The following is a 24,262-nucleotide window of genomic DNA, read 5'->3' on the forward strand; positions in this document are numbered from 1 at the left end:
AGGGGATGGATGTGGTTCTGTTCAAAGAGAGAGATGAAGGAATATAATTACTTTATATAATGTTAGTGAACAAAGCAATGAGAATGATTAGGGTTAATTTATTGTGCTTCCAATAGCACAATAGATTATTTTATAAACTACTTAACATTAGTAAATTACTGTGTATAAAGCAACATATTAATATAAAAAAGAAATATAACAACTAACAGTAACTCCAACTCACCTCTGTCCTCTCACTCCATCATATACACCGAATGTACATGAACACACGTTATGTTGGATTACATGGAAAGTATATCCACATTTGTGAGTTCCCTGATTTCCCTGGCACTATCGTAATAAATGATTTGCATGAACACCTGTGCACAATCAAGAGCAAAAAGAGAGGCAGGAATGTCGCGTCTCAATTTGGGTTAGAGCATGTCATTTGCAAATTAGTTTTAATAGTTAGCACACGTGAGAAATAAGTATTTGGTCAATAACAAAAGTTTCTCAATACTTTGTTATATACCCTTTGTTGGCAATGACGGAGGTCAAACGTTTTCTGTAAGTCTTCACAAGGTTTTCACACACTTGCTGGTATTTTGGCCCATTCCTCCATGCAGATCTCCTCTAGAGCAGTGATGTTTTGGGGCTGTTGCTGGGCAACACAGACTTTCAACTCCCTCCAAAGATTTTCTATGGGGTTGAGATCTGGAGACTGGCTAGGCCACTCCAGGACCTTGAAATGCTTCTTACGAAGCCACTCCTTCGTTGCCCGGGCGGTGTGTTTGGGATCATTGTCATGCTGAAAGACCCAGCCACGTTTCATCTTCAATGCCCTTGCTGCTAGAAGGAGGTTTTCACTCAAAATCTCACGATACATGGCCCCATTCATTCTTTCCTTTACACGGATCAGTCGTCCTGGTCCCTTTGCAGAAAAACAGCCCCAAAGCATGATGTTTCCACCCCCATGCTTCACAGTAGGTATGGTGTTCTTTGGATGCAACTCAGCATTCTTTGTCCTCCAAACACGACGAGTTGAGTTTTAACCAAAAAGTTATATTTTGGTTTCATCTGACCATATGACATACTCCCAATCTTCTTCTGGATCATCCAAATGCTCTCTAGCAAACTTCAGACGGGCCTGGACATGTACTGGCTTAAGCAGGGGGACACGTCTGGCACTGCAGGATTTGAGTCCCTGGCGGTGTAGTGTGTTACTGATGGTAGGCTTTGTTACTTTGGTCCCAGCTCTCTGCAGGTCATTCACTAGGTCCCCCCGTGTGGTTCTGGGATTTTTGCTCACCGTTCTTGTGATCATTTTGACCCCACGGGGTGAGATCTTGCGTGGGGCCCCAGATCGAGGGAGATTATCAGTGGTCTTGTATGTCTTCCATTTCCTAATAATTGCTCCCACAGTTGATTTCTTCAAACCAAGCTGCTTACCTATTGCAGATTCAGTCTTCCCAGCCTGGTGCAGGTCTACAATTTTGTTTCTGGTGTCCTTTGACAGCTCTGGTTTTGGCCATAGTGGAGTTTGGAGTGTGACTGTTTGAGGTTGTGGACAGGTGTCTTTTATACTGATAACAAGTTCAAACAGGTGCCATTAATACAGGTAACGAGTGGAGGACAGAGGAGCCTCTTAAAGAAGAAGTTACAGGTCTGTGAGAGCCAGAAATATTGCTTGTTTGTAGGTGACCAAATACTTATTTTCCACCATAATTTGCAAATAAATTCATAAAAAATCCTACAATGTGATTTTTCTGGATTTTTTCTTCTCTCATTTTGTCTGTCATAGTTGAAGTGTACCTATTTATTATTATTATATATTTTTAAGTGGGAGAACTTGGTGAGAACAATTGGTGGCTGACTAAATACATTTTTTGCCCCTCTGTAGCACAGGATTAAAAGGAGCTCTGTCAGGACCAGTTTAATTCTGTAGTTCAAAGAGTGAGTTTTTAAAATCTTATTTGACAGTTGGGACTTATTTTAGGTTATTCAATGCACCTCAAAGAATTTGCACGCTTTCTTTCCCTCCGTTCTCGAATATTGTCCCTTTGAACCCAAGTTGGATGGCGGCGCAAATTGGGGCTGACAGCAACAGGACGCTCTGTCTGTTTCTGGTTTGCGATATTGAACTCGCTTGAGGTTTTTCATACTTCGGGAAGAATTGCATGTGAAATATATATATCAGACCCGTCCTAATAGCCACATCTGAGAGCGCGAGCACTGACTTTGTAATTAAGAGGTAACTTGTTATTAATGAAAGTTATCCCCCCGAAATCACGCACACAGTCTGCATTGATGTTAAATGCGCAGCCCTTTGAATCCGAACACGCTTCTCTTAAGAGTAATGAATAGGAGAAAAATATTTACCCATCAATACCCATTTTATTCTCTGCAAGAGCAGTTGAGACGCCGACCTAAGGAAGACATCATTGTAAATCATTGAAGGAGCTTGAAAATATATTTTGGTCATTGGAATGACATCAAATAACACTCCATTGGAGGATGTGACGAGATGGGTTAAAGAATATTCAGACTCAAACCTGTTTTTTGTTAGGACAATATGTAAAGTTACAAAGAAAAACAACTAAGCTGTTAGAAATATTGCTGCCAGGGGTGTGTTCTGTACATCCATCAATGTTTTGCAGTCATGTTAAGATGAACATGTTGTGTCCAATATGGCACCTTATTCCCGTTTTATATTGCACTACTTTTGACCAAAGCCCCTATAGGAAAAAGGGGTGCACTATAAAATGAATAGGGTGCCATTTGGGACGTACCCATGGCCATAAAGTACCTAATATATGGGCATTTAATACTTAAAATACTTCATACTTAAAATCTCCTTCTAATCCGAGCACTTCAACTGGAACACAGAATTAGGGAAATGTGCTGAAGAGTGATTTCATGAATTGCCAACATTTCATTAACATACAGTGGGGAGAACAAGTATTTGATACACTGACGATTTTGCAGGTTTTTCTACTTACAAAGAGTGTAGAGGTCTGTAATTTTTATCATAGGTACACTTCAACTGTGAGAGACGGAATCTAAAACAAAAATCCAGAAAATCACATTGTATGATTTTAAAGTAATTAATTTGCTCTACATACTTTGTAAGTAGGAAAACCTGCAAAATTGGCAGTGTATCAAATACACTGCTCAAAAAAAAGGAACACAAATAACACATCCTAGATCTGAATGAATGAAATATTTTTATTAAATACTTTTTTCTTTACATAGTTGAATGTGCTGACAACAAAATCACAAAAAAATTATCAATGTAAATCAAATGTATCAACCCATGGAGGTCTGGATTTGGAGTCACACTCAAAATTAAAGTGGAAAACCACACTACAGGCTGATCCAACTTTGATGTAATGTCCTTAAAAAAGTCCAAATGAGGCTCAGTAGTGTGTGCGGCCTCCACGTGCCTGTATGACCTCCCTACAACGCCTGGGCATGCTCCTGATGAGGTGGCGGATGGTCTCCTGAGGGATCTCCTCCCAGACCTGGACTAAAGCATCCGCCAAGTCCTGGACAGTCTGTGGTGCAATGTGGTGTTGGTGGATGGAGCAAGACATGATGTTCCAGATGTGCTCAATTGGATTCGGGTCGAGGGAAGGGTGGGCCAGTCCATAGCATCAATGCCTTCCTCTTGCAGGAACTGCTGACACACTCCAGCCACATGAGGTCTAGCATTGTCTTGCATTAGGAGGAACCCAGGGCCAACCGCACCAGCACATGGAGGGCTGTGCGGCCCCCCAAAGAAATGCCACCCCACACCATGACTGACCCACCGCCAAACCGGTCATGCTGGAGGATGTTGCAGGCAGCAGAACGTTCTCCACGGCGTCTCCAGACTTTCACGTCTGTCACATGTGCTCAGTGTGAACCTGCTTTCATCTGTGAAGAGTACAGGGCGCCAGTGGCGAATTTGCCAATCTTGGTGTTCTCTGGCAAATGCCAAACATCCTGCACGGTGTTGGGCTGTAAGCACAACCCCCACCTGTGGACGTTGGGCCCTCATACCACCCTCATGGAGTCTGTTTCTGACCGTTTGAGCAGACACATGCACATTTGTGGCCTGCTGGAGGTCATTTTTGCAGGGCTCTGGCAGTGCTCCTCCTGCTCTTCCTTGCACAAAGGCGGAGGTAGCGGTCCTGCTGCTGGGTTGTTGCCCTCCTATGGCCTCCTCCACGTCTCCTGATGTACTGGCCTGTCTCCTGGTAGCGCCTCCATGCTCTGGACACTACGCTGACAGACACAGCAAACCTTCTTGCCACAGCTCGCATTGATGTACCATCCTGGATGAGCTGCACTACCTGAGCCACTTGTGTGGGTTGTAGACTCCGTCTCATGCTACCACTAGAGTGAAAGCACCGCCATAATTCAAAAGTGACCAAAACATCAGCCAGGAAGCATAGGAACTGAGAAGTGGTCTGTGGTCACCACCTGCAGAACCACTCCTTTATTGGGGGTGTCTTGCTAATTGCCTATAATTTCCACCTGTTGTCTATTCCATTTGCACAACAGCATGTGAAATGTATTGTCAATCAGTGTTGCTTCCTAAGTGGACAGTTTGATTTCACAGAAGTGTGATTGACTTGGAGTTACATTGTGTTGTTTAAGTGTTCCCTTTATTTTTTTGAGCAGTGTACTTGTTCTCCCCACTGTACATTGACTTTGAACATGCACATTTTGAATGGTATTTGTTTTATTATCCCCCACCAATCAAGTTGTGTACAGGCCTGCCCTGATTCAGAAAAATAATTTATTCATCTTACAAGTTACTACAGGTTAATGAAAGCCAGAGACAACAACGTTATAGACAACCTTGCTGTGGTCTGGAAAGGGATAAAGTAATATATTCATAATAATATGAAGTCCTACATGCATATTTCCGTGCCAACAGCATTTATTTTTAAATTCCATAATTTAGAATTTGTATTAGGGTATTGAATTTAAAAGCATTTGGCTACACTCGCATCTGCTAATCATTTGTATGTGACCAATAATTTTGATTTAAATTTGAATGTAATATTTTTGAATATGTAATGCACAAATTGAATCATTGAATAAAACTTGTATTTCATTATTTGAAACTGAATTGAATTAATATTACATTTCAGTTTTAAAATTCAAATTCATTGATATATTCTGTTTCAACATGGTAGATATTGCATTCAATGTCTGTGTATCAAGTTTACAAACTATCATTTAAAGTTGATATAAGTTTCATATATTAAACTTACGTTTAATGCGTTCAGATTCAGTTCTTAAAATACAGTGCTCTAAATTCAGATTCAAAACCAGAGACATCCTGGTACTTTGCCAACCAGGAAAAGTAGAGGAGAACAGAGAATCATACACTCTTTGAGGTCTGAAGCCAATGTGGCATGTTACATCTATTTTCATCCTATGAATTTAGCTCTAGCATTTAAACCGTTTTGCCTATAAGCTATTCCTAAAAGCTAAGACTCTGGAACATGTGCCTTCTGTTCCCCTTTATAATGATCACAGGCAGCGCAGGACACGTTAGAAGGGAGTGTCACAAAACACGCCATTTGCCCCCCTATAAGAATATTAGCTAAAGCTTATAGGAATATATTCAGGAAGTTCATGTAAAGGACAGAGAATATTTTTTGCTAATATACTTTATTTTTATTGATCTGAAAATAAGTAATCTTTGTGACAACTGATGTGTCCCCTCCTTCAGTGTCGAACTAAGTATGTAACTGCGTTGACAGTCCTTGATCTACAAGTCATTTTGCATGTCGAATAACCCTAGGCAATATCAGTAGCCTAGTCAAACTGTGCTCTATGCGCTGCTTTGCTTGCTGACCAAAGAGAGGTAGGTGTATTCCTGATCAGGAATATCTGCGTGTCACCTTAAGCATTCAAATGCGTGTAAAATGGCTTGTGCAATATTAGGCTTTATTAGTTGAGTGACAACCAATTTTTCTGCTAGGTTGTTATCAAATGCGCTGTTGAAAATGTGTGTTTTACCGGAATAAAAGCTACCAGAGGCCCAACTCTTATATCGCTATAAACTACCTGATGATCATAGCTTAGCATAAATTAGATTTTTCTTTGTTCAGGTTCACAATCAGCAATTGTTTTGGTAGTTTTGCTTTAAACAATCAGTGTATATAGTATTTTTTTATATACAGGATAAAGTTAATAATTTCATAACGAGGACAGCAATCACTTTTGCGAGCCGCACTGCATGGCCATAGCCGGAGGAGAAGAGAAACTCACTCCGTAAAAATGTAAGGGGTGAAGTCCAAAGTTGTGCTATATATTCATTGGTTATGTCATAGCTGATATTTTTTAAGATAAATATTAATACATTACTTTCTCAAATGCTTTTAATCTTCAAAAATGAAAAGTAATGCTTAAATGAATATAAAAATAAATATATAACCCCAACATGTAACAATTTCAAATATTTTACTGAGTTACATACTGTACAGTTCATATAAGGAAATCAATCAATTGAAATAAATATAATAGGCCCAAATCTATGGATTTCACATGACTGGGCAGGGAAGCCTTGCCCAGCCAAATTCTCTAAAACGACGGCGGCGGCTTATGGTAGAGAAATTACCATTACATTCTCTGGAAACAGCTTTGGTGGACATTCTTGCAGTCAGCATGCCAATTGCATGCTCCCTCAACTTGAGACATATTTGGCATTGGTGTTGTGTGACAAAATTGAACATTTTAGCGTGGCCTTTTATTGTTCCCAGCACATGGTGAACCTGTGTAATAATCAGCTTCTTGATTTGCCACATCTGTCAGGTGGATGGATTATCCTAGCAAATGAGAAATGCTCACTAACAGGAATGATAAAAAATCAAAACCTTTCATATAAATAAGCTTTTTGTGCGTATGGAACATTTTATTTGATTTAATCTTGAAAAATGGACCAACACTTTACTTGTTTATATTTTGCACAGTATAATTAGTGATTAATGGGAATTTCAGATCAAAAGTGGGGTGACAAAGGGCATACATTGCACCGCCTAATCTGATAGTGGGGTGGTAGATGTCCAGACTCCCTTGTGGTTCTGCTCAGGAACCGAAATACATCATTTACACACACACACACACAGGGAGGTCCGCTCAGACAGATCCAGCTCAGAGGCCCAGCTCATGAACTCAATCAACAGCAGATTTGAATTTAGAATTGAAAATGAATGTGGAATGAGACAGGCTATTCAACTATTCTTATGTGGGCCAAATTCAAACGCTAAAGCCAAATTCAACGGAAGACAATAAAATCAGCATTCCACACACCTGAAGGTACCACGCTCATATGTACAAACAATAGTACGCAAGTATAAACACCATGGGACCACGCAGCCGCATACCACTCAGGAAGCAGACGCGTTCTGTCTCCTAGAGATGAACGTACTTTGGTGCGAAAAGTGCAACTCAATCCCAGAACAACAGCAAAGGACCTTGTGAAGATGCTGGGGGAAACAGGTACAACTGCACATGGGGACAAAGATCGTACTTTTTGGAGAAATGTCCAGGAGGGACGGGTGCAATTCACAAAATAGATGGCATCATGAGGCAGGAAAATTATGTGGATATATTGAAGCAACATCTCAAGACATCAGTCAGGAAGTGAAAGCTTGGTCGCAAATGGGTCTTCCAAATAGACAATGACCCCAAGCATACTTCCAAAGTTGTGACAAAATGGCTTAAGGACAACAAAGTCAGGGTATTGGAGTGGCCATCACAAAGCCCTGACCTCAATCCTGTAGAAGATTTGTGGGCAGAACTGAAAATGTGTGTGAGCAAGGAGGCCTACAAACCTGACTCAGTTACACCAGCTCTGTCGGGACAAATGGGCCAAAATTCACCCAATTTATTGTGGGAAGCTTGTGGAAGGCTACCCAAAACGTTTGTCTCAAGTTAAACAATTTAAAGGCAATGCTACCAAATACTAATTGAGTGTATGTAAACTTCTGACCCACTGCAAATGTGATGAAATAAAAACTGAAATAAATTACTCTACCATTATTCTGACATTCCACATTCTTAAAATAAAGTGGTGATCCTAACTGACCTAAAATGGGGAATTTTTACTTGGATAAAATGTCAGGATTTCTTATTTTACCTTTCATGTAGTTAATGCAGGTCGTTTAGTATTCAACAACCTGACTCAAACAGAGAAGAATGCTATTTATGTCAGCTAACGGGACACCTACGTCAATATCCAGTGAAATTGCAGAGCGCAAAATGAAAAATATTGACTTCTTGTTCATCCAACAGTGTTGTCAGTATTCAAAAAGGCTTTAAGGCGAAAGCATACCATGTGATTATCTGAGGACTGCGCCCCACACCAAAATACTTATCCAACCAGCACAGGCGTCACAAATAGGGATGAAATAAATCACTTACCTTTGAAGATCTTCCTCTGTTTGCATTCCCAAGGGTCCCAGCTACACAATGAATAGTCTTTTTGTTCGATAAAGTCCTTTATATCCAAAAAAGTCTGTTTCGTTGGTGCCAATGATCTCAGTAATCCACTCGTTCAACATGCATACAAACGAATCCAAAAAGTTACCAGTAAAGTTCGTCCAAACAAGTCAAACGATGTTTCTAATCAATCCACAGGTACTCTAATATCTAAATAAACAATCATAATATATAATATATGCCATTTATCAGACGCTTTTATCCAAAGCGACTTACAGTCATGTGTGCATACATTGTACGTATGGGTGGTCCCGGGGATCCCGGGGATCGAACCCACTACCCTGGCGTTACAAGCGCCATGCTCTACCAACTGAGCTACAGAAGGACCACTCAAGGACCAATCATATTTAAGACGGAGAATAGGATGTTCAATAGGGAAGATAAATAACGAAGAGTGCGCACCTCATTCACGCGCCAACAAAACTACTTTTCTGATGAGACACCTTGGAGTTCTTCCAACTACTTGCTGCTCATTTTTCAAAAAACAAGCCTGAAACCCTTTCTAAAGACTATCTCGTGGAAGCCATCGGAACTGCAGTCTTGGTCCTATCTATTTGTATTTCCCATAGGCTAGCACTGAAATGGCCTGTGACCTCAATAAAATAAACAAATTCTGGATGGATTTTCCTTGGTTTTCGCCTGTCATATTAGTTCTGTTATACTCAGACAATTTTTTTCAGAGTGTTTTCTATCCAATGCTACCAAATATATGCATATCCTAGCTTCTGGGACTGAGTAACAGGCAGTTTACTTTGGGCATGTCAGTCATCCGAAATTCCGAACAAAAAACAGTCTCCAAAACAGGTTAAATGCATTTGGCAAAGGTGTATGTAAACTTCTGACTTCAACTGTATATTCATGTCACCAAATAACTGACTAAAATACACTGTTTTGCAATGGTCTATAGTAGCTCAACAGCACTCTCTGGGGTAGCACCATGGTATAGCCGTAGGACAGCTATTTTCTCTCCTCCTTTGGGTACATTGACTTCAATACAAAACCTAAGAAGCTCAGTTCTCACCCCCTTCCATAGACTTCCGTAGGACGTCATTCAATCTATCAGAGCTCTTGCAGTATGAACTGACATCTAGTCCTTCCAATCAAAGGATCAGAGAATGAATCTAGTACTGAAAACATAAGCTACAGCTAGCTAGCACTGCATAAAGTGTGGTGAGTAGTTGACTCGGAGAGAGAAAGACAACAGTTTAACTAATTAAAGAGAAGCAGCAGAGCGAGAGAGAGAGCTAACTGTATTTCGTTAGATTTTTTTTTCTTCATATTTTACCTATCACTTAGTTAATGCAGGTCATTTAGTATTCAACAACCTGACTCAAACAGAGAAGAGATGCTATTTATGTTAGCTAACTGGCAAATGCTTTCAGTTTTATTTATTTATTGCCATCGGGACCCGCCGGTGTAACTGCTAAACTGCTTGCTGTACAGAGATTGGCTTGTGGGTGCACTAATGCGTTAGTTCTAGTTTGTTGACTATAATGTTAATATGGTGACAACCAGGGGTCGGAACCGGTTCAGGGAACAGAACCAAAAAACGGAAGATGACAAACATTTTCAAGGAACAGAATCAGAACCATTATTATTTATTTTTTTCAACTGTTTTCTCCAGTCCCACAAGAAAATGCAACAAAGTGCCTATGCAAAGGCCCTCTGTCACTCAGAAACGTATTCCGCTCCTCTGTAGGTATAATTATGTGGGCCTAATTCAGATGATGCTGTCATAACAACATCCCCTGCACTTCAAGCCAAGTGTCCTCCTCCACCCTCTCTCGCTCTTGCCCCAAAATTTCAGTCGTGCCCTACACTCGTCTGTCCAATGTACAGTGGGGTAAAAAAAAGTATTTTGTCAGCCACCAATTGTGCAAGTTCTCCCACTTAAATATGAGAGGCCTGTAATTTTCATCATAGATACACTTCAACTAAATCCAGAAAATCAAATTGTAGGATTTTTAATGAATTTATTTGCAAATTATGGTGGAAAATAAGTATTTGATCACCTACAAACAAGCAAGATTTCTGGCTCTCACAGACCTGTAACTTCTTCTTTAAGAGGTTCCTCTGTCCTCCACTCGTTACCTGTATTAATAGCACCTGTTTGAACTTGTTATCAGTATAAAAGACACCTGTCCACATCCTCAAACAGTCACACTCCAAACTCCACTATGGCCAAGACCAAAGAGCTGTCAAAGGACACCAGAAACAGAATTGTAGACCTGCACCAGGCTGGGAAGACTGAATCTGCAATAGGTAAGCAGCTTGGTTTGAAGAAATCAACTGTGGGAGCAATTATTAGGAAATGGAAGACATAAAAGACCAGTGATAATCTCCCTCGATCTGGGGCCCCACGCAAGATCTCACCCCGTGGGGTCAAAATGATCACAAGAACGGTGAGCAAAAATCCCAGAACCACACGGGGGGACCTAGTGAATGACCTGCAGAGAGCTGGGACCAAAGTAAAAAAGCCTACCATCAGTAACACACTACGCCGCCAGGGACTCAAATCCTGCAGTGCCAGACGTGTCCCCCTGCTTAAGCCAGTACATGTCCAGGCCCATCTGAAGTTTGCTAGAGAGCATTTGGATGATCCAGAAGAAGATTGGGTGAATGTCATATGGTCAGATGAAACCAAAATATAACTTTTTGGTAAAAACTCAACTCGTCGTGTTTGGAGGACAAAGAAGGCTGAGTTGCATCCAAATAACACCATATCTACTGTCATGGGGTGGAAACATCATGCTTTGGGGCTGTTGTTCTGCAAAGGGACCCATGTATCGATTACACGGATAACTGATCCGTGTAAAGGAAAGAATGAATGGGGCCATGTATCGTGAGATTTTGAGTGAAAACCTCCTTCCATCAGCAAGGGTATCGAAGATGAAACGTGGCTGGGTCTTTCAGCATGACAATGATCCCAAACACACCGCCTGGGCAACGAAGGAGTGGCTTCGTAAGAAGCATTTCAAGGTCCTGGAGTGGCCTAGCCAGTCTCCAGATCTCAACCCCATAGAAAATCTTTGGAGGGAGTTGAAAGTCTGTGTTGCCCAGCAACAGCCCCAAAACATCACTGCTCTAGAGGAGATCTGCATGGAGGAATGGGCCAAAATACCAGCAACAGTGTGTGAAAACCTTGTGAAGACTTACAGAAAACGTTTGACCTCTGTCATTGCCAACAAAGGGTATATAACAAAGTATTGAGAAACTGTTGTTATTGACCAAATACTTATTTTCCACCATGATTTGTAAATAAATTCATTAAAAATCCTAAAATTTGATTTTCTGGATTTTTTTTTCTCTCTCATTTTGTCTATCATAGTTTAAGTGTACCTATGATGAAAATTACAGGCCTCATCTTTTTAAGTGGGACATCAATTGGTGGCTGACAATCTTTTTTTTTTGCCCCACTGTATGTTAAAAGCTTGTCTGCTCCTTAGCAAGCTGCTAAGTAATTTAATGTCGAGCTAAATAAAAAATATATACGGTATATTTTAAGAGTTTTAAAAAGGAACGCAAAGGAACTATATAAATCGTTATTTTTGGTGGGTTCAAACCGGTTCAGAACTTTATTTTGCTGGTCGGAACAGTGTAACGGAACAAAAACCCCTGGTGAAAATAATGTAGGCTGTGTAGCAGTTATGGAATGAAAGTTTGGCTTGGAGAGGTTTTTGTTCCTGGTCACAGACAGCTGTTGTGTCGTGCACTGAAGTCCACAAGTGAAGGGAAAAAGTGAGAGGAGGAGATCGTGTAGATGCGGGAAGGAATTATACAAAGAGCAAAAGTGATGATGCTGTTGTATTGTGGCTCTTATGAAAGTGAACTGTGTTCGAGTGTATTCATTCCCCCGATTCTGTTGCAAAACGCTTCGTCAATGTAAGCAAACGGCGAGGAACCTATCTGAATTGGTTGAATAGAAACTTATAAAAACTTGTTTTCGTTTTTGCAACTGTTTGGACTAATGATTACACCCCAGATCAGCTAGATGCAGGCAATAGTGTGCAAGGCGGTATTGAATGTGTCATTGTCACCTTGATTACTCCAATTTTTGGCTCTCAAGCTGTTTGTTATGAACTTTCATTTGTAGGTTAGATTGTAGCAACCTAATGATGTGTATAGGGCAAATTAGAGTCAAGTATCATGTAACCAACCTATCGACGTTACATTGAGCTGGGTGGATTGAATATGAATGATAGTCATCCAATTTGCTGTATTAGAAATAAGAAAAAAAATCCCTCATCTTAAACGGCACCGACTGTCAGTGTTTTAAAATTATCGTTTGTAAACTAAGATACACAGACAATAGAATATTGAAACTAAATATATAAATTTGGAATTTAAATATTAAATTGAATTTTAAAACTGAATGCAACATTTATGAATTCAATTTGTGCATTACAATTCAATTTGTGCAATATCCTAATACAATATTTCTGTTGGCACTGAAATCGCTCCATACATGCGCACTACTCAGCTAAAGTGGCGTTCTGTTGCCCGAATTCTCATAGACCTACAGAAGGTTGTGTTCATTAGGGCACACCATAGGAAAACGTTTTAAAATTCTAAACAAAATATGTGTTTAATGGATAGGTCCAGGCAGTCCCTCCCTTTTTGTCTGTTTTCTTCCATTTGGTACCTAAAGAACACAATTGTGTTAATGTATTTGTTTCTTTCTGCTGTGCCCTGTATTCCAGTGATGCTGCAGCCTTTCGACTACGATCCCAACGAGAAAAGCAAACACAAGTTCATGGTGCAGTCCATGTTGGCTCCCCCCGAAATGACGGACATGGAGGGAGTGGTGAGTGTGTCCCATCACCCGTCCTCACACACGCACACACACACATATTAGAGAAGAGATGCACTATAATATGAAAATCTGGGCTGATAATAATAACAGATATTTACCTGACCACATATGCTCTTATGGCTGATATATCATCCACACCTGATCATTTTCTACCAATATGACTGATATATTGTGCATACCTGACACACACACACACACACACACACACACACACACACACACACACACACACACACACACACACACACACACACACCCATAGGGCCTAGGCTGATATATGGGTTCTAAGGTCACGCCCTGAGGAAGATAAGGACAAAGAATTGATAGTGGATCAGTGACCCGAGGCCCACAACCTGGAAACATTCCTTTTAAGTGAGATTTTTTTTTTTTTTTACCATTCCTCTCCCTTACCGAACGATTTGTCCTGTCTGAACTAGTTTCATTTGGCCAGACCTAGCAACAAACCATACAAACAGTGCATGCAATATCCACTGTCACTGCTTTGTGTGTGGTCTTGTTCTCTCTCACACAATATCTGTCTGTCTTTCAGTCTTGTTTGCATGCAGTAGTAGGCCTAATCAATCTCTTGTGGGCTTTCTCTGCAGTGACAGGACTCTTGAGGATTTGGTTTCATATTGCGATTAAGAAACACACACAGGAATGGTGAGAAACTAGACACCGCCGAGCCTGAAATCAAGCCGACGCTTTTGTCAAGCCCTCTTGATTGTGACAGAACAGAAAGGTTAGATAAACACTTCACACAAGTGGAGGAGGACAATGGGAAACAAATCTCACTGCCGGTAAACCACTGTCCAGTGTGGTTTCCCTTGCCATTGCTGACAAGTCTTGGCTGTGGTCTCTCTCTCCCTCCATGTTTCTCTTCTTTGTGGCCTGTGGATTGGGCAGTTGGTGCAGAGGGGGAGATGCTTTTTCAGGCACTACCTCAGGCCCAGCTGTACCTCTCCCTACTCTAACCCCCATTTTCTCTCTGTCTCTCTCCACCATGTCTGTCTGCAGTGGAAGGAGGCAAAGCCAGAGGAGCTGATGGACTCCAAGCTGAGGTGTGTCTTTGAGCTTCCAGCGGAGAACGAGAAAACGGTGGGTCCCATAGTCTCTCTCACCTCGCCCTCTCCGTCTTCTTCTCTCTTGCAGTGTTTCTATATGTACTTGTCTCTCTTTGTCTTCCGATTTCCCTCCCTCAGTCTTTCTCTTTATTGCTTCGCCCTCTTTTCTCCTTCCCTCTTTCAGTGCTCCTCTCTGTTCTCATCTCCTTCTGTCATCCTCTCTTTCCTCTTCCGCCTCTCACACACACTTTATTTTTCTCTCCATCTCAGCCATTACACGCCTGTACAACTGGTGATTAGGTCGAGTGGAGAAAATCCCTGTCGGCCTGTCATCGGGACAATGTGCCGTGGAGAAGAGGCAGAGCTCCCCATGCCAAGCCCCAGCCATAGCCATAGTTCCCTGGGCCACTCACTTGTCACACACAGTTTATTATTGTTCTGATTACTCTGCAAACCACACTCGGCTCTTAGGAGATCATTTCCTCCCAGGATGAGCAGAAAATATAATCCCCGTAAACAAAATGTGCTTGGGCTGTTGTTGTTTTTTGTGAATTATGAACAGCGAGATACAAAAGCTGGTTACCATTTTCACTCCAAACTATGTGGCACAACGTTGCTGCTCCCAGCCATGTATCTCTTTTTGGAAGCTCCCCGGGCTCCCCGGGTGGATTTGGGGATTGTGGGTGTGGGTGCTCCCTCTATGTGCGCGTGTGTGCACCTGCCTCCCTGTGCGTGTGTACGTCATGACTGCAATCACTACCAGCCGGGCCTGCAGCTGAAGAAGTTACCAAATGCATTTTCCCAATTGTATGACATCACATTTTAAGTATGTTTCTGCATATGTACCTAGATGTTCAAATAAACCTAAACCCTCCTACCCCTCCACCCACAGCATCATGACTTGGACGCCAACAAGATGATGTCGTCCAACCTGCTCAAGTCGGAGTCATCCACACTGTCCATGAAGTCCATGAGCTCCACCCTGGACGATGGCGAGGTGAAGAAGATCATGGAGGAGTGTAAGAGGTTGCAGATGGAGGCACAGCGGCTACGGGAAGAGAATAAACAGATCAGGGTAAGTTATTCTGTGTCCCAAATGCCCCCCTTTGTAGGGAAAAGGTTGCCATTTGGGATGTGGCTGGATATGTAACCCCTATCAAATTCACTGACCGGGATATGGATGCAATGACTCAATCAATGGCTATGTATCAATAATTTAAGAGTAGAAAATGTATGAATCAATCCCAGATTGCCTCTTTAAAGAGGAAAGGCGACGAGTCTGACTGAAGCAGCCCACTTCCCGGCGCCCTCCACCTCCCCTTTTAAGTAGTGCCAGAGGCGGAATGGCTCTTGGCAGCTCCCGTCCCAGGGCCCAGATTAAACTAACAGAGACCCCCACCCACTGTTGGGAAATGAAGTGTGTTAAAAGCTGGCGCTTGGCGGAGTCCAAAGGGGCTTTGGTGACGATTTAGGATGAGGATAATACTGATGGTCATTCCCCCCCTCTTTCTCTCTTTCTATATATATTTTTTTATCTTTCTCCATATCTACCTCTACTCCCACCTCCCCATATCTGTCCCCCTCTCCCCCTCTATCCCTCTCTCTCTTTTCCTCTCTCTCTGCCCCCCCCCCTTTCCAGGAAGACGATGGCCTGCGGATGAGGAAGAGCAGCATGATGTCCTCCCAGCACTCCTCCCACTCCATGGTGAAAGAGGAGGGGCTGAGCCTGCGCACGGTGGCCCTCATCGTGCTCTTCTTCGTGGTCGGAGTCATCATCGGCAAGTTGGTCTTGTAAGAGCGAGTGGCAAGCGAGAGACGGCCAACCGCATGCTTTCAGGGGATTGAAACAAACGACGGATTTGGGATTTTTGGTATTCAGAAATGCCATATCAATGGGGAAGTTTTGAAATCGTTCATTTATGTACTAATAAAAAAAAGGAGATACAAAAAAAAATGTTATGAACAAACCAACGAGAGAGTTAAAAAAGCATAATCATTCTGGCCTTCCTCCCAAATACTTGCACCACCGATACAAGATGACGAGTAGGAGGAAGAAAAATGCAGATCATTAACCAGGTTTCCATCCAACTTTTTTTTACGCGAGTAAAGTACGTTGGATAAGTGTCACGACAAGCCGGATGGAAACAGCAAATTTGTCGGTAAACTTTCCAAATGTCGACAAACCAAAATACACTAGACAAGGTGGGATCTTTTTGTGTCAGTGAGAAGGTGGTGGAGATGCCTTTATGCACAAATATTGATATAATAACCATCATTTCGAAGTAAACATGGAGTCACTCGATGATCTAGTATGTGGTTCTCTGACTATGACTCGGGAAAGCATTCAGTTTATTAGGCTACAGATGAAATAAGTTATGATGAACTTCACAGGGTGGTGAAAGTGCACGGTGACGAGCTTGATGCTCCTTTCCAATAAATAGAGGGGGTCTTATTCTGGTGACATGATCATCGATGCTTGGCTGCCGTATGACAAAAATAATCTTGCTCTTTTGTCCATAATAATCTCATCATGTAGTAAGCTTTACCCACACTATCTGCAAGATTTTGGCTAGACTGCACGTGCCAAGACCAGAGTGGGCACATTCGCTAGGTTATGTAAACGCAACAGTTTTTGTGACAAAACCATCAGTAGATTTGAAAATGCGATGGAAACCTATTAAAAAAAATATATATGTACAGTATATTCGGTACATGGGGAATTTAACTGCAAAAGTTATTTTTATGTGCCCTATGTCATCAGCACAGCCTTTTATCCGTCAATTTGATGGAAACATCTCTGGTGGGAAAATGTGCATAATTATTTTTATGGCGATTTTAGAATATTCGCATGATTATCTGTCGCCAATTGGATGGAAACCTAGCTATTGATAGTAATTCAAAGCAAAGGATTTTCTAAACACCGGTGGGTGCAGTTGAGTCAGTTTGTGTTGTGTGTATGTCCTTTTCACATATTGTTTATTTTTCCCAGAGGCTAGAGGCATACTCTGTGTAAAGAATCAATAGTAACCCTCTAGTAAAGTGATGCAAGGTGCGCAGCACTCTTTTTGGCTCACCTCCTGTAGAAAATGATTCACAGAGATGCTTCAGAAAGTAGGTAACCCCACCTATTACTGAAGCATCTCTGTCAATCATTTTTTACAGGAGGTGAGCCAAAAAGAGTGCTGCGCACCTTGCATCACTTTACTAGAGGGTTACTATTGATTCTTTACACTGAGTATGCCTTCGGCTTCTGGCAAAGAGAAATAGCTGCTGCTTTGGCAAAAGCTAATGGGGATCCTTGTAAACCAATACGCACAGGGCTATTGTCAACCAAACTGACTCCTCCAATCAGGCTTTGCATAGACCGGCGATTGGGGAATACCCTTAATCGATACAGCAACCCCCCGCCTCCCCCTTATGTTTGTCCAAGTGAGAACATTACCCCTCCCCTTTGATTGCAAATACCCAAGTTGGCAGTAGATTCTTGATTGCATGCGTCCATAAAAGATTATAACTTTTTTGGGACATTTTTTATTTAATTGAATTGCTTTTATCATTGTGATGTTTCTTTTCAGCTGTAGGTTTGCACAACTCAATCTTCAGATTATTATTATTATTGTTGTTTTTTTGTAGCGTTTTTATGATTTGAAAGTTGTTTTTTTGTAGGGATTGAGGCATTATTTAAAAAATAATGCAGCTAAATGAACTCCGGGTCGGTTGGGACTGGGTTACTGGATGTTAGCCTTGTGACCACTATTGGTAAGTTATTCTATGGCAGGAAGGAAGTGACAAAATGGGAGAAAAGGTGCATGTAGAAGTGAATTAGTTTTGGTGAGGTCTAAACCAAAAGTAATGTTTTTTTTATTTTACCTTTTATTTAACTAGGCAAGTCAGTTAAGAACAAATTCTTATTTTCAATGACGGCCTAGGAACAGTAGGTTAACTGCCTGTTCAGGGGCAGAACGACAGATTTGTACCTTGTCAGCTCGGGGGTTTGAACTTGCAACCTTCCGGTTACTAGTCCGGTTACTAGTCCAATGCTCTAACCACTAGGCTACCCTGCCGCCCCGTGCAATACTGCTGTCAGATTTAGGCCTGTGAGTCGTATGTTAGGGATATTGGTCTGTTTCTTCTTTTTTGTTTTGTCACGATTTTTCCTTCTCCAAGCCCATACATTTGTTGATCTTGACAGGCAAATGTATGTGAGTCATCATTTGAATGGTTTATGCTGTCTGTTCACCGTGCTGTGACAGTCCACTTAACTCTTAAAGAACACTTCTCCAACTATATGGTCATTGTCTTCATCAGCCCCACTACAGACATCATCAATAGGTTTTGATGCTTGTTTATTTGTTTCTCATTGAACTGTTATACCCATCACTGCACTGAAGTCATGTTAATTTGAATGCACTATTCTCAAGAATGCTTTTTCCCAGTATCTATCAATGTAACTGTTTTGTTAGTTAGCCAACTCACTGCATTTAACTCACACAAAAAATGAAAGCACACAAAAGCTATATCCTGAAGGGACCATTCTTTACTATTTAAATGTTTTGTCCTTAACAGGATTCATGTCATACACTCAATTTATTTCATCTCACTGTTGCCTATTATGGATTAAAGAATGGATAACTTGCAGATGGAGGTATGGAGTTGAGGAAAGCGAGAGAGTGTAACCTACTGTATCTATCTACGTGTGAGCGGAGTGAAGGATAACTTGCTGCTTAGGGAGAGGGCAGAACAGGCCTGAGCTAAGTCTTCCTGACCGTGAGTCACAGCTCGCTGTGTAGTCACGTGAGTCACGTGTTAGCCAGGCTACCATCCCAGGGGTTGTGGAAACACTACAATTGACCTGTCCTGGAGTATCTGACCATCACCGTGATCGATGTAAACAGTCAGGCAACTGTTTTGTATGTATATAAATATCTAAGAAAAATGCATATTCCTAGTCAAGTAGTCTATGGTGTATAAAAACCAACCTTGTTGGACTATGTAGCATCTTAATAAATTCAATGAATAAATCCTCTACCAAATTGTGTGAAGTTATTTCCACTTTGTTCAACGAGCCATCCGGCCCATACTCCATCTGACTGAGGAAGATGAGTACAATTACAGCCCTGTTGACAGGTTTCATCTAGCTAACACATTAGGTTGTCACAAGTCAGTTCAAATGTTTCTGGTGTTTGGTGTCAAGCTTATCACTGTGTCAGGAGGACAGTTGGAAGACACCACTTTCCCAGTCAAATAATTTCTTAAATATTTGAGAGGGGGAAATGTCAGCATCTGAAATTAGCATTCCCCTCGCAGCCAACTGATATCTATGGCTACATTAGTGAGCTTGTTCATTTTTGCTTTATTTGGCTGCGGTTCATTTATTTTTTACTTTGAAAATAAGGTTTCCTTCTGGTAATGAATGACCACTTGGCCTTTAAAGTGTGGTGTTGAATAAGAAGTTGTTTTATTCATATTGTATCTTTAACACCCTGCAAACCTTCTGTCAGCACTTGAGCTTTCGGTAGTTAAGCATGAGTTCAGTGAAGTGTGCTCTCAGGGCGTCCTCTGAGGTGCACCTGGAGTTTGTAGCAACTGTGGAGTTTAAGTATGTAAAAATGTTTGTAAAAAAAGTTGGTGGGGTTTAGGTACATATGGAGACACCGTTGTTGAAATTACCCCTTATTAATTTAAGTGTTTCTAGTCAGCTTGGGAATTGTGTAATTTCCAAGAAAAATCACAAAGGAATGTTCTCAACTGTGATAATGATAATCGACCGCATGCGATGTACCTGAAAGCAGGAATCAGAAATACCCCTTAGCATTGACATGGGGTTGATGTGACAATTTTCCATTGAAATGTTTATATACACTTAAAGGAGGAATTTACACCAGAATACTTGTCATAGAGGTTTAGGAGGAAATGGATGGTTCCCAATAATTGTCCTCACAGACTCTGACCTTATGCTAGTCTGGTGGATGAAACACTACAGACGGTTTTTACCCACCTTGACCACAGCTGTTCAGAGTTTTTGCCCTTGATTGGGTAAGTTGCAGTGTACAGCATGGCTATTTGAATGCTGGCAGACTGATGGAGTGGGTCCCAGAATGTGCCCGTCTATGGCTAAATTGCCCTTTAAGGCCTGAATTATCTCAATCCTAAAATAGGTTGTGCTAACGTCAAAACCCATAAGCAAAACTAGGTAGCTAGCTGACGCAATTTATATTTATTTATATTCAAACAAGAAAGATTAAGGTTATACAGATGTAACTGTCCTCCAAGAAAATGTATCCTCTGTAGGATGAGACAATGAGGTGTGTTGCAGATCAGGACTGTATCCACTTGTGCTCCAGTTTAATGGTTATCCTCCCCCTCGGGGGTTGTGACTTCAACAACACTGCGTAAGATTACATGGATAGTCAGATTTATGATAAGTTTCTTTAAAATGTTTACATGCTTTGCAAGAACAACCAATTCACAAATAATCCTGTTTATATGGATACATCTGAAATCCGGCTGATGAAATAATAGCTGAAAATCTGCAATTAAAATAAACATTCTACTTACGTTTTCTTTTTTTGGCGAAGCCTATATGATTTTGAGTTTGGACATATAAATGTGTGCGAAAACTATTTCTAAGATGCATACTTAAAATGTTTCAAAACTCACTTCGCTCGCACATAAGAAGAAGGCTTACAACTACCGGTGCTGGCACATGCACAGATCAAATGCACCGCTGGAATTCCGATTAAGCCATTTACATGTCTTAATAATTCAAAAGATTGCTCAGAAAACCAGCTGTTATTCTTACTTAGATTTTGACCTCACCGATTAAGTAAATCAGAGTAGTGTTTACAGGACTATTGCCATAATCGGTATAATATCGAATGATTCATGTGCATTTAAACTGACTCACTATCTCTCCCACCACTGTGTTTCAATTAATCTGGTACTCATTGAGGTGTGTGCTATAGAACGGATGTACGGCTGTGTTTCTAAGTTGTAAAACATAAAACATTACTGTCCAAGTACACTGCATTCAACTCTACATCAAGCACACTTATTCCCCATCAAATAAGTTTCTTGGTGTTAACTGTATACCATAATTAGTGTTGGCAAAGAACGGACTATTGTTTAACTTTTGCTCAAATTCATGGGGAAAATAATCCTCCTTCCAACAGTTTGAGCAACAAATAAACTAGCATATGTTCAGCTTTTATTTGTTTTTCCTTGCAGACCTGTAAGCTTAACCCTGAACATTTTGAATGGCCCTCAAGGCAGAAATATTTTGACAAAGAAACAGATTGCATACATACAACCCATTAACAGTAACAGAGCCCTCACAATAGATTGCTATTTTGGGGGTCCTTCAATCCACAAAGGTTGATCTTGTTTCTCAATCAGAGACAACAGTACTGGCTGTTGACTAGTGGGACCTAATAGATTTGTTGAGAGTAACTTACTGAGGGTTTCTCTTCCATTTTTCCAGATGAACATTAGGTCATGATATACAAGACCCTGCTCCTGGCAACCAATGAGACGAGTAGAGTACGCCTAGTGCAGCAGCTCTGTGGTCGAACACTGCACTTTCTTCATTTGTTTCAACGAGGAAAGGAGTTTACATTTTATAATAGCAATGCATTCACTGAGCCAGAGAACCTAACATACATATTTTTTTATAGGAAGCTGTAGCTCATATACGCACAAAAATAATTGGATTTTCTTTTTTAACTGAGCTTGAAAGTGTGAGAGAGGAAGCCTATGGAAGTCATTGATGCAAACAGTGACGTAAAGCTTTTCACTACTTTGGCTTTGTTGTAAAGGGTTAATGTATGGCCTCTGCTGCATATAGAGGTTTAAAGGCTGCCAACCATAATGAATATGAGATGAGATGCTACAAAAACAATTTCAGTATGTTGGCCCTTGTTGCACATTTTTCTCAGTAGTCTACAATCAAAAGACAGGATGAAGTATTCTCTTAGAGGGCATTAGTAAGACAAACCCACTGAAATGGTTGAGGTTTGGAAACCCTGTTTTGCTGAAAGAAAACCTTCTCAGCATTTGTTTTGCTTGTCTTTTTTCCACTTATTTTAAGGAGCATTCTTTTCCTGTAGTAATGCAGAAAGTATGAGACTTATCTGAGACCCCACTTCAGAATCCAAACTTTCCCACAGTTGGTGAACCTCTCCAGATAATTGAATGTCTGAACACATTTTTAGATGGCATTGCGCATCAGTTTGACAGTTACAATGGCACCACAATGGAGTTCTGGTTTTGCTAAGCTTTCATCCTAAATCAACCTCTCAACAAACTCTGCAGCCAACATTGGACACAATGACACATGTACCTGGAAGCATTCGGGGCGCCGCTGTTTCACCAAATGGGAATCTGTTAAAAAATGTTTTTTTTTAAAAATAATTTCTGTTTAATGATGCCTTTAACGAGCCACTGCCTTGATTGCAAACGGTTTGGCCCGTAATTTGCCCTTGCCCACCGCTCCGTTTTTATCACGTGCAACAGAAACCGCAAACAGATTGATGAAAAAGCGTTTGTCCCCCCCCCTCCTGCCCTTCCTCAAGCATCACCACCCTCCACTCAGCCAAACTCGTACACAACCAGGGTGGATCCATTTGTTGTTATTGGCCCAGTGGTGGAACATGGATTTAGGAGGCTTTAGAGTCCATTTAATGACAGATCCTGCACATTCGTGTTCTGATAAATATCAGTCATCTTTTCTCTATCCCTCCCTCTCTCGGTTTTTCGTTAGATTCTCAATCCAAGACTGGAGTACACTTGCTCAAACCCGAAAGATTACCTCATGGGGCTAGCAGCCACCATCACTATTCTGACGGGAGTTAAATCAGAACAGTATGTTGCCTTTGGAAGTATCTTATATGCCTCTTTTCTCCTCTTCGACTTGTTCTGCACCAGCGGAGCCAGCTACCATCTTTTGTCCGTTCTTTCACAGAACAGCTACAGTCTTCCTATTTTATTATTTTAATGCTGACTTAACAATAATATAAATGGACAGGTCAACTACCAACCAAAATGATAATCGTCACAGTATCTATACATTATATGGATAGAGGCGAATAGTGAGAAGAATTGAAGACTTTCAACGTCAGGTCATTAAATTCCGGGAGAGAAACGTTTTGCAAACAATTATTTAGAGTTCGTCTAACAATTATTTGGAGTTCATAGTTAAATTAATAGGAACATAGTGCATTCTCTATAGTGCATAGTCTTTCTCATTCAGACAGTCTAATAGGCGGTGGGCTGTAGCAAGCTATCTGTTTTAGTTTTCAAGATGATTGATCTCTGTTAAGGGAGGAGCTTTTTTTTCATATTGTGCATATCTATTTCTTCTGAACACATTTCTGTTTGTTGGCAATGTCAATTCTTGAAAGGTAAAACATAATAAACGTACTTTTATGTTCGCTAGCTGGAAATGCAAACATCGTAGAGTAAGTAGTAAACTGTGAAACAATCAAAACCTATGTACTATCCATCTCTGCTGATCACGTTCTCCGCAACTAAGGTAACTTAGTAGACAGCTGGAGAGAGATCTCTGTCCGACAAACTGCTGTCAAGTAAAGATGTTTTGTTGTTGTAATCTATCTAGTTATAGAAACATGATACCATCAATGAAAGCTGTACATTTACTCCTAATTTCGAACACAGAAACCTTAGTAATGTAGCTAGATAGCTAACTAGTTACAACACGTAGATATGCTGCTAGCTAGCAGGTGCAGATACTAGCTAGCATGTCATCCCCAGACAATGAGTGCTTTAACTATCAGTTTATTCCAAATAATAATTTAAGACTATAGCTAATATATTCATCAAGGCAGGACCCACTAATTTTATCCATTCATTCATACTGACAAATAATAAATGCCACATTATCCATGTC

General features: G+C 40.9%; 1 protein-coding gene across 2 annotated transcripts in view; it reads left to right on the forward strand.

Moving 5' to 3' along the window:
• Positions 1-19,396, forward strand: part of LOC118388923 (vesicle-associated membrane protein-associated protein B-like) — a 34,246-nt gene extending 14,850 nt beyond the window's left edge. For both annotated transcript variants that reach the window (XM_035778523.2, XM_035778524.2), the window contains exons 3-6: positions 13,182-13,285; positions 14,312-14,392; positions 15,251-15,433; positions 15,998-19,396. In XM_035778523.2, the coding sequence (XP_035634416.1) occupies positions 13,182-13,285; positions 14,312-14,392; positions 15,251-15,433; positions 15,998-16,153 (524 nt within the window). In that variant the 3' untranslated portion in view covers positions 16,154-19,396. The remainder of the gene's footprint in view (positions 1-13,181; positions 13,286-14,311; positions 14,393-15,250; positions 15,434-15,997) is intronic.
• The last annotated feature ends 4,866 nt before the right edge of the window (positions 19,397-24,262 follow it).

The sequence above is a fragment of the Oncorhynchus keta genome, chromosome 10 (assembly GCF_023373465.1).
Source record: "Oncorhynchus keta strain PuntledgeMale-10-30-2019 chromosome 10, Oket_V2, whole genome shotgun sequence".
NCBI lineage: Eukaryota > Metazoa > Chordata > Actinopteri > Salmoniformes > Salmonidae > Oncorhynchus > Oncorhynchus keta.